Source organism: Prunus persica, chromosome G3 (genome assembly GCF_000346465.2).
Source record: "Prunus persica cultivar Lovell chromosome G3, Prunus_persica_NCBIv2, whole genome shotgun sequence".
Classification (NCBI taxonomy): Eukaryota; Viridiplantae; Streptophyta; class Magnoliopsida; order Rosales; family Rosaceae; genus Prunus; species Prunus persica.
The window spans coordinates 10,761,736-10,773,162 of NC_034011.1; the positions used below are offsets into that span (position 1 = coordinate 10,761,736).

At 32.9% G+C, this 11,427-nt stretch overlaps 1 protein-coding gene across 1 annotated transcript; it reads left to right on the plus strand.

The window, feature by feature from the left end:
- On the plus strand, positions 5,061-9,452 carry LOC18780513 (ubiquitin-conjugating enzyme E2 36). The gene is made up of 8 exons (XM_007212129.2): positions 5,061-5,299; positions 5,402-5,429; positions 6,246-6,332; positions 7,168-7,226; positions 8,449-8,490; positions 8,579-8,652; positions 8,823-8,920; positions 9,178-9,452. The coding sequence occupies exons 1-8, from the start codon at positions 5,264-5,266 to the stop codon at positions 9,213-9,215; spliced, it is 462 nt and encodes a 153-aa protein (XP_007212191.1). The 5' UTR covers positions 5,061-5,263; the 3' UTR covers positions 9,216-9,452.

An 11,427-nucleotide genomic window follows, 5' to 3' on the forward strand; every position in this document is an offset into this window, starting at 1 on the left:
CTCGCGTGCAGCTTGGAGGTAAGGGTTTGAACCCCCTTAGAGCACCTACACCCCAAAGGGGAAGGCAAAGGCAAGGCAAGGTTTGTCACTATTTATTATAAAATTCTCACCTAAAAATTCAGATAACATTTTCAGATAAAATTTTTTAATTAAATTTTCGGATAAGATTTTCGGTTGCCACGCGTCTATATTTATTATAAAATTCACATCTCACTCATCATGCAATTGAAATACTTACTCACTCATCATACAATTGAAATACTCCCGGTCCTTATAGTCCGACATAGTAGAGAACAAGGACGAGTCAATCATTGGTAGAGGTTGTTCCACTGAATCACGACGTGAGGGAGTATTTTCCTTCGGAGGATGTAATAGTGTTATTATTTCAGACACGGAACGCACCACTGGAACCGACTACGAGCATTGTTCACTTGAGGAGCCATGTGTAATGGTTTTCCTCTTTTTTGTTTTGCCTTGAATAATTTTTTAAAAAAATGAAATTGAAAATGCAATAAATATATATTTTTAAAAAAGCCATTAAATTGAATAAAACGGCAATTATTTTTTTTTACCTTGTCGCCAAGATTTTGACCTCTTCGAATGTTTGTCCACGACCCTCTGGCTTCGATGGAAGAAGCCATTTGTATTTTTGCACAAATGAAATTTTGTATTAGAAAATTTGGTGTGGAAAGTGAAAAATATTGGAAGGAGATGAATTTGTATGAAGATTTGGTGTGTAAAGTGAATAATATTGGTAGATATTTATAGAAAAATTTTCCTTTTTATTTTTTTTATTTTTATAAATTCTGTTTTTTTTAAGCCAAAAATTGGACAGCCTTTGAATTAGATAAGATTTTTGGATTAGAGGCCCAAGAAGAAGCTACGTGGCTTGTAGCCATTGGATTATGTGGGCCGGTGGGTCAACGCTAACGTCAGCGGCTAATTTTCAAAAAAAATTTATTGTTGGCGAGTGGAATACATGCGCCAACAGTAAAAATAATTTGAAACCACGCTCTACCAGTAAAAAAATTTGAAAATCAGCCGCTGACATCACCAGCCTTCGGGCAACAGACCAATCAATTTTTGCATGTGGGCTTGCCTAGGTTGGGCCTTGCGCGCTAGAGGGAGAGTTTGTGGCCTGGGGCTGCCATTTGTCTGGGTTTGGGCTTGCGATGAAGGTGGCCTTAGAGCAAGTCCACTACAAGAGTGTACCCTAGGCATGAGGGGGCCTAGGTATGGAAGGAAGTGCACAAGACCCAGTCTTGGGACCTACGAGATCGGGCAAGCCCATGGGGAGATCTGGCCCATCGTATTGCCTTCAGGCAAATGACATCAACGCTGACACCAGCGTTGCATCAGTGCTGCAAGAAACCAAAGGCTACAAGCAACGTGACTTCTCCTAGAGGCTCCGATCCGAAAATCTCCTCCAATCCAACAGCTGCCCATTTTTTTGGCTAAAAAAATTGAAAAAATTTGTAAAAAAAATATTTTAAAAAATTCTGAAATTTTTTTCAATAAATACCTACCAATATTATTCACTTTCCACACCAAATCTTCATACAAATTCTTCTCCTTCCAATATTTTTCACTTTCCACACCAAATTTTCTACTACTAAATTACATTTATGTAAAAATACAAATGGCCTCTTCCATCGAAGCAGGAGGCTCGTGGACAAACGTTCAAATAGGTAAAAATCTTGGCAACGAGATAAAAAAAAAAAATTGTTGTTTTATTCAATTTAATGTCAATTTTTTTTCTTGCATTTACAATTTAATTTTTTTAATAGATTATTTAAGGCAAAACAAAAAAGAGGAAAAACATTACACATGGCTCCTCAAGTGAACAATATGCCCGCAGTCAGTTCCTGTGGTGCGCTCTGTGTAGAAAATAATGGCACTATTACATCCTCCGAAGAAATATACCTCCCCACATCATGATCTAGTAGAACCACCTTCACCAATGATTAGTCGTCCTTGTACTCAATTATGTCGGACTATGAGGACCGAGAGTATTTCAATTGTATGATGAGTAAGATGTGAATTTTGTAATAAATATGGACACGTGGCAACCTAAAATCTTATCCTAAAATTTAATCTGAAAATTTAATCTGAAAATCTTATTTGAAATTTGATATGAGAACTTTATAATAAATAGTGACATGTGACAACCAAAAATCTTATCAAAATTAATCGTTTAAATATAAAAAATAGAAAATAAATTAAAGTGAATAGTAATTGCTCTTGCCCTTGCTCATAGGGGTGAAAGTGCTCTTAGAGCATTCCTATCCTTTTTTTTTATTTTATGCTTTAATTAATTAATAATGATTGTCATATATCCCTAGCTTTTGTATGCTTTAATTAAGTAATAAACAATATTTTGGTTAATTAGTTTAGTTTTTGTGTTAGTTTAGTTTAGTTTTTTTTTTTGGTTATTATATTTAGCTAGTCTGGGCTTTTTTTTTTTTTTTGGTCGAGAACTAGTCTAGTTTTTGTCTTAATTTTTTTCACTTTTTTCGTCAAGTAATTATTGGAGTTTTTCACATATTTTTACCTTGTAGCTGCAACATTTATAAGTTTTCTTAGTAGGGTGATAAATTTAAGGGCTTGTCCAATATAGGTCCCTACAATTTTTATTTTCTAGACATATATCCATCATTCTATAAATCTATGTGTAAAACCCAATTTCAAACTTAAATGACCAGTAGGATATAATAGGTCATAGTATTCCTATGTTTTTACATCCTTGCCATCAGACTTCATATTTTATTTATAATTTATTCCAAGCATTTCATTAACTGCCATAATTGTAATTAAAACTCCCTATTAATAGCATATCAATCACCCCTTTTTTTTGGTTGCCATTCCCTCTAACATATGGCCCCTTAAAATTACAAATAAAAAAAAAATATGTAAATGACATATCCAATAATGTACATATGAAAAACATAAATATAAATATATCCTTATAAAAATATAGGTATATTATTTACCAAAAAATATTAACAAAAATAGGTCAATTACTTTGTAATTGAAATTTTCGTACATTTTTCATATATTAAAAATAGGTACACAATAATTGATAGAAAATAGGTTCATTATACTAGGTAAATTGTTTTACTAGGTACATTATTAGAGAAAAAAAAAAGGTACATTATTTTGAGAGAAAAAATAAGTACATTATTACCAAAAAAAAAAAAATAGGTTCATTATACTAGGTAAATTGTTTTACTAGGTACATTATTTTGAGAGAAAAAATAGGTACATTATTACAGAAAAAAATAGGTTCATTATACTAGGTAAATTGTTTTACTAGGTACATTATTAGAGAAAAAAAAATAGGTACATTATTTTGAGAGAAAAAATCAAATTATTTTTCATAAAACAAGTAATAAAGAAAAAAAAATAGGTACAATATTTGGAGAAAAAATAGGTTCATTAAAAAAATATTTTAAAAATAAAACAATAAACAGATTATCAAATTATTTTTCAACATAATTAGAATGTACACTATTATTCATTAAACTATAATAAAAAAGAATACTGGTTGTATAATTCATAAAAAGAAAACAAAATTAATTCCTAAATTTAATATTGAATTTAAATTATTAATACTTTAAATAGATTACTAGTCATAATTCATAGAAAGAAAACACCATTAATTCAAAAATAGATTACTAGTCAAAATAGATTACTAATACTTTAATGTGGAATTTAGTATTTAATTTCAAATAATTTTCTAAATTAGTTCCTACATCCATTACAACTATTTGGAGATATTTCCAAATTGAACGGGTGTCATTAGTTACACCCCCCATAACACATTAACTTATAAATATGGGTAGTTTTGGAATCCTAAAAATACAATAAATCAGATTTTAAGTTATATTAGATAACTTGCTTAGTTGGATCCTAGTCATCGGGTATTATTTGAAAAAATTGGGTATTTGAAATAGAAAACTAAAGGAAAGGGTTGTAGGTGATTTAAGATGAATTCTATGGGTCTAAGCTCAATTTACTATAAATTTAAAGTTGCTTACTTTAGGTGTTGAATCTTTGTAAGATTGGTTAATAATAATATGGTCTTCAATATTTGTAGATTGATTAGTAATAATATGGTGCATCTAGATTTGTCTAAAAGAATTTATGAGCTTTTATACATTGACCTCAAAAGAGGAAATTCCTGAATCTCCCAACAACCATTGATCTTGAATTTTATGTGTTTTGTAATAACAAAAAATTTTGTTTTTTAATGGAAGTTAGTTCGTGAGTTAATTGGTCTGAAATAAAATAAAATATAAAGGTAAATCCAGCAGCGCAGCAATGAATGTTGATGAAGCAAAAATGGAGGAGAAAATGCACATAGGAAATTACTGAAACGGATGTTCTACTTGCAATCCATATCATTTTAGAAGAAAAGAGTCTTTGGCTGGCTTGTGAGGAATTGCGCATGATTTTATACTAAAATTGTCTTTCTTTTTGTTTTGAGGAAACCGTTCTTAGGATTTTTTTTTTTTTTTAAAGGATCTTTTTTATTGAGACGAAGTATACTAAATTCACACACACTATACGAATGTTATGACTCGAACATAGGACTTTGCTTGAGGGAGTAAATATTAAAAGCTTTTATCTCATCTTTTATCATTTTGTTAGCCATGCAATATTGAAAGTTTTTTTGTTAGGGATAATCTGCTTTAAACTAATCTAAACTACAAGAAGGGGAATTCGAACTCGGATGTAGAGTGAGGAGCATATTCACTCTAAACAACTTGAATAATCTTTTTAAGCTAATGTAACAATGAATTTTTTAGGGCCTTATCGTTTTGTAATGATTTTTTTTTTTTGGTCTGAATCGTTTTGTAATGATTAATGATCAATGATCATATTAAATGTTAGGAGGGCTTTCATGGTACGAAATTTTTATCAAGGGAGTGTTACTCATGCCCAGCCCAGCCAAATCTTTTTGCCTTTTAATATTCATTTAATATTATTTTTATATTTTTATTTCAGGAAAAAAGCTGTAGAACTTCGTACAAATTGCATTGAGAAGCTGGCGTCAACATATCAAGGGTATAATTGGAAGTTTAAAAAAAAAATTAATTGCAGAGGCGAGTTGCAAAATTGAAGCTTTCGTTCGAAGTTAAAAACCATATTACCAATTTACCAGATCTCCGTTTTCTTCTGAGTCTTCTGAGTCTTCTTCTCTTCTGCATCTCTGTGTTTCCGCGTCTGGAATAGTAATTTCCCAAAGAGAAGAAGAGACTTGATGGCGAACAGTAATCTCCCTCGAAGAATTATCAAGGTTCACTTCTAAACCCTCCGATCTCTCCATTAATTTAATTAATCTTTCACTTTCGGTTTTTGATTTTGCGCTTATGATTTGCCTGTGATTCTGATTCATTAGGAGACGCAGAGGCTTCTCAGTGAACCGGGTCTCTCTCTCTCTCTCTCTCTCTCTCTCGCACACATTATATATGTATTAAATTGTTGTTTAAACTTAAATTATGGTAATAATTTAGATATAGCTGTGGAGTTCTTAGGTTTACACTTTAATTGTTGTAATTTTGGATAATCTTGGGTGCTTCAGTCCTTATGAGAAGTAGGTTCTAGATTTAATGTTAAACAAGAAAAAATGCCTTTTGTCAGGAGAGTTTCCTGGGCCTCCTCTGGCAAATGAATTAACCACTTCTATTTTGAGTTCTGCATTAGTTAAAGGCAACTTAAGACCAAATCCGTAGATAGTAGGTATGGTTACTTTTTCGAATTACAGACACATGGAAACTGTGCATCCTATTTGCCATAAGAATTCAGGGGATATACATATGTATTGATTTGTGTCAAAGGATTCCCATTCACCTTATGTGTTTGATCCAACTGAGTTAGATTTCAGATATGTATGTTTGATTTTTGAATTGTGTAGGTGTTCTCGTGAGTCATGACTACTGGTAGTCCCTTTTGTGAGCATAGTATGACAGCACCCTTTTAACTTTTAAGGCTTACCTTGGCCTCTAAGTTTGGGTACCCTATGTCAACCTTGTCATCACTATGCTATGATTCATATTCTCTTTCTTACGATCTCCCTCGTATGGCAGTAGTGAACTTCATATATATCTTAAAAGAGTCTAGAAATGATGGAATAATATTAATTAAGCCTTCTAGTTTAGGGTTGTGAATTTATGGTACCTTGACATTCAAATTTCAAAGTTTCTGTGATGATTTTTCATCAAATTAATGATATTGTTTTACAGCTCCGGGCATTAGTGCTTCTCCTTCAGAAGAAAACATGCGATATTTTAACGTAATGATTCTTGGTCCAGCTCAATCTCCTTATGAAGGTGATTAGGCACACATTATTTCTCTAATTTAATTTTTCCAGTGAAGGATTTTCCCCCTTTAATCTTCACCTTTTACTTTCTGTTTTATTGTGATAGAAACTGAAAGTTTGTTCTTCAATATGTCTGCTGATGTATTGCTATTTCTTCCTAATATTATCTAAACTTTAACTTGAAATTTCTGCATATGATAACCTTAAATAGTATTTGTCTGCTTTTGTGAGTGATCATCACATGACTAATGTAAGTGATTGTCACAAGACAAATTGCAACTCAAGAATTCATGAAAAGTTTCTATAGGTTCGTGGATTTTGGATTACATTTTCTTCTGGAATAAGGAGGGAATGTGTGGCTGTGACACAAGGATGATATGGCTAGTCTTTCCCTCTTCACTTGCCTTCCTTTTTCTTCTAATTGTTTTTCTTTAAACTCAAATTAAGGGTTTGTTTTGAAATAATGGAGTGTGTGCCGAAGGATTCTATGAGGAAGAGAAAGTCTTTCTTCTTGGTTCAAAAGTTTTATTGATTGTTATACAGGTGATACTTATAAATTGTACTTATCGACTAGCCAGATATTAGTATTCCTTTTGTAATTCTCTTAACAAATTGCATTGGCCATTCAAATGCCACCAAATTTTCTGAAATCATAGTATGTACTTGCTTGCTGGGCAACCTTCTCTAACATGTTACTGTATCTGTATCAAACATAGCCATTAAACAGTTACCTATCTTTATGCAATTGTACAACAAATTGTATCACTTTGTTTCTTAGATACTTAGGTTTATAATCACCTCATGGTATGCCATTTTCATATTCTTTTATTTGTTGATTTACTTAGGTGGGGTTTTCAAGTTGGAATTGTTTTTGCCCGAAGAATATCCAATGGCACCTCCCAAGGTAAATATGTAATTGGGTGAAAAATAATATCATATGTTGATACTTGTGTTTTAATAGATGTTCATTATTAGTAATGTTAAAAGTTTCAGTCATGGGGTTCCTATTAATTCAGATGATTGTCTAGTTTTGGGAAGTAAAACTGTTCCCTGACTTGCATCCCCCAACCTTTCCATTTTACAGTTAAGAGTTTTTACCCTTAGAAATGCACGTGGTTTCAGTTGTTTTTAAACTTCTTATTTATGTGATATTATTGATTTATGTATTTATGTATTTTTAATTTGAATAATATTTTGAAACATTTTTATCTTCATAATATTTGCTTGTGCTGCCTCTAGATTCTAATAAAAGGTGTTTCATAGTCCATCATCTAGAATTTATAATAGGTGTGTGTGCGCCGATGCATGTTCCATGAACATATTAATTTATTGGCAAAACAAGTGTGGCCTTTTCTTCTTGGTGTTGGTATCTTCATGAGTTTGGGTATAGTTCTTTTCGAGCTTAAAAGATTAGACTGCTGCTGTGTTTTAGATTCATTTATGTAATGTGAGGATGTTTTTACAAAAATATTTCGCAGTTGTACTTGAGTAGTCAAGCATGTCCAATGACAACTTCTCCCTGTTTGAAATGTTCTTTTTATTTATGAAATCAGGTTCTTACACCAAATAAAAAAAATAATATGGAAGGGTTTTTTATGGTATAGGTTTGTAATATGCCAATGGTATTGGAAAACATACTTCTTGTGATCAATTTGGTTTTGGCAGGTCACTTCCATTAATTTGTACGATGTACAGCTTTTGTATAAAAAACAGTTACTTTATTGTCAGCAAATATATATGTATGTTCTCTATTATGTTCTTACAGTGAACTTTTCCAGTTGCCAAGTTGACCTGTGCACGTAGCCCCAGATGCTTTGTGGATGGATTCATGCAAAACGTTATTAAATTTGGGAATATGAAAGTAGACTTGAGTGTCCAAGTTCTGGTTTATCTAATAACTTTACTGAAAGTGATACTTTACATATCTTCTAACCTTCAGTTGCTGAGTTTCATGCTTTTGGCCTATAGACATTTTAATTGTAATTGAAATTTTGTAAAGAGGAAGTTGGTTTTGTTTCCATAAAAATATTGCTCTCTTAGCACTACGTCAGCTCACCATAGGTGTTTTGGTAATGTCAAATGCTGAACAGTGTCTTGTCCTCTATTATTCTTTTTCCCCTTGACAGGTTCGTTTCCTCACCAAAATATATCATCCCAACATTGATAAGGCAAGTAGCTTTCTCCTTTCACTCCTTTCACTCCTTTCCATTGTTTCAACTCTTATGTTTCTTAGTAGGAAGGATTTTCTTTTGGCAGCTTGGGAGGATATGCCTTGATATCCTGAAGGACAAATGGAGTCCAGCCCTCCAAATCCGAACAGTATTGCTGAGGTGACATTTTGCATTACCAGAATACAACATTTCAGCTCTGTTCTGAAATGGGATCTCACAGAAGTTAATTCTCACAATAAATTAAAATATGTTATCTCTGTATTCTCATGTTCCTGTATCATGATATATAAATTGACTAGTAACACAATTTTATTATGTCACTGGATCAGTGTCCAAGCACTTCTGAGTGCTCCAAACCCGGATGATCCACTTTCCGAGAACATTGCAAAGCACTGGAAGACAAATGAAGCAGAAGCTGTTGAAACAGGTATTATCAATTATGTTCCACTTCTCGAGTTTGGTTTATATTGGGATATTAGCCCCGTGTAATTTTAAAAGTTTCATGGCTAACGGCAGCAGAGGCTTAACAAATCTGTCACTTTGTACAGAGCTTCGAAAATTTTCTCTATTTCATCCTTTTGTCATTTTACTCTATTTGTTGAACATAAATTCCATACCTTTAACCTGTATTTGCAGAATACTTTTGTTACGTGTAGTAATTCTTTTTTCCCTTGAATTATGCAGCAAAGGAGTGGACCCGTTTGTATGCAAGTGGTGAATAATGACGAGAGCTTATTGCTCAGAATTTCATTTTTCGATTGCATGTTGAACAAAATGTATGCCTTTAGTCTTATAACATATGTACTACTAAACATGGAGATTTTCAAGCCCATCAGTCCTTGTTGATAATCACTTTCATTCTCCTCAAAGGCTAGCTTAAACTTTGTTCGACCATAATGCCAAGATAGATCTCAATTGCTATTTTTTGAATCATGGGTTTCAAAATGTGTTGGTTGTTGCCAATGTTGATTAGTATCTCAATTATACCGTAAGTTCTTTGTTTTGAAAAAACAACATTTGGTTACTGAGGCCGATGACAGATTGTGATTGATATTTTCTAGAGGGTTTAGGGTTTTTCTTTTTCTTCTGGTTATTGGGAAATGAATTTTTGTCAATTGGTTTGTACTAAGGTGCTCAAATGAAAATACCAAGCCGGCAAAGTATATTATCTCGTCTGTTGAGTGGATGCACTGTTGAGCGTGTTTTGTTTTATTTTTTATTTTTTATGCTTGTCTAGGCGCCATGGCGGAGCTATTGCTGGGTAGTGCCGCTGGTGGTGGTATTTGGTAACAGTGGTGGTGATGGTAGTGGTGGTGATGGTAGTGATGGCGATGGTTGTGTAGCTTGTGGCCCTGGGGAGAACAGGCTCTAGTGGTTTGCTCTTTTTTTCTCAGAAAGTCTTTCCAAACGCGTCTTTCCACCACAACTTCAAAAGTAGAATTGCCGTTCATGCATAGGTTACCGTTCTTCTAAATTCCACTGGCTAGTTAAATTGGAATGAATATGATGGCAAATTTTATTGGAGTTCATATTCTTCAGATCCAGTAATGGCACGCGTTTTGTTAGAGTTAAAACCCATGGAGCATGTTGTATTGGGTTCGTCACTAGATTCTATAGATTTAAGAACCTCCAATCCATCCTTTGACTGGATTATGATACATCTTTCAAATAGTAATAATTTGATATGATTATTATAGCCCCTCGAACTTTTTATTTGGAAGTGAAACTGATTGGATCAGTACCTCTTTTTACCCATGCAGAAACTGTGGAAATAAAGATCCCATAACCTAAGTCCCTAGCAGGATTCATGTCTATTTTCATGACTTTTTTTTTTTTAAATAAAAAAAAGCTATTAGACCTTTTGTTTGTTGAAGTATTTGGCCCCAATAAGTTTGAAGTTACAGGGAGGAATTGAACTCTTGTCCTTCAACGAATGATCCCTTCCACTTGTAGAGTCAATGATTCCAATATTGCACTAAAGGGAAAAGAACTTAGGTGTGTATACGTAGTTGCAGAAGTAATGGTGTTTCTTTAAGGCATCTGGTTGATATGGTGACAAAATTGCACTCAAGCCACGAATAGAATTTTCATAAGTGTATAAAGGAGATGATGGTGGTTGAAAATGAGTAGGGGTGAGCATTTAAACCAATGAATCGGTGAAGCGAGCCGAACTGGATTCAAAAAAATTGAAAATAAACTGTGAAGACCAAAAAAGTCAACTTAGGCTCAAAAACCGAATTGAATCATTTTGGATCAGTTCCTGTTTTGATTCTTGCCTGGGAAAATCGATCCAAACTAAAACGGACTGGTTATGTTAAGTTTACTTATTAATTTATATCCAAATTTATTAGTAAGCTTAATTAATATTTTTTAAAAACATTAGTAACCTCAAGTAATATTTGGATATACCTTAACCCAAGTGATACCCAAATGTCTTAGTCCCAATTTATACCCAACTAAATAACAACTCGAGACCTATTTCTTTCTCTTTTTGGTGAACCATAGCCGTTCTTCTTGTTGCGCCGTCATCTTTCCCTCTTTTTCACCTATTTATTTATTTATTTATATATATATATATATATCTCTCTCTTCCTCTTTTATCTCTTCATCTATTTCTCTCTTATTCACCTCTTCCTCTTTTTCTCTTCTTCCACACTGAAAATCGGCCAAACCAAACCATAATTGTATAGATCTAGTTTGTTTATGTTCCTCTAGACACTTGTATGAAAACCAAATCAAATCAAACTTTGTTTGTTTTGGTTTCGATTCCAATTCGAGAGATCAACCGGACCAAACCAAATGATGCTCACCCTAATAATGAGTTAATGAGATGAATGTTATGAACTCAAGTGAAGAATGATGGCTGAGTACCAATTATGAGAACTTGTAAAAACTTTTGGCATGAGAGAATTATCCATATAAACAATATATGTG

Bases quoted from the DNA above. Each gene is read 5' to 3' on its own strand.
- LOC18780513 (XM_007212129.2), top strand. From the start codon at position 5,264: ATGGCGAACAGTAATCTCCCTCGAAGAATTATCAAG. The intron at 6,333-7,167 runs GTGATTAGGCAC...TGATTTACTTAG, and splicing joins AGCTCAATCTCCTTATGAAG to GTGGGGTTTTCAAGTTGGAA. The intron at 7,227-8,448 runs GTAAATATGTAA...TCCCCTTGACAG, and splicing joins ATCCAATGGCACCTCCCAAG to GTTCGTTTCCTCACCAAAAT.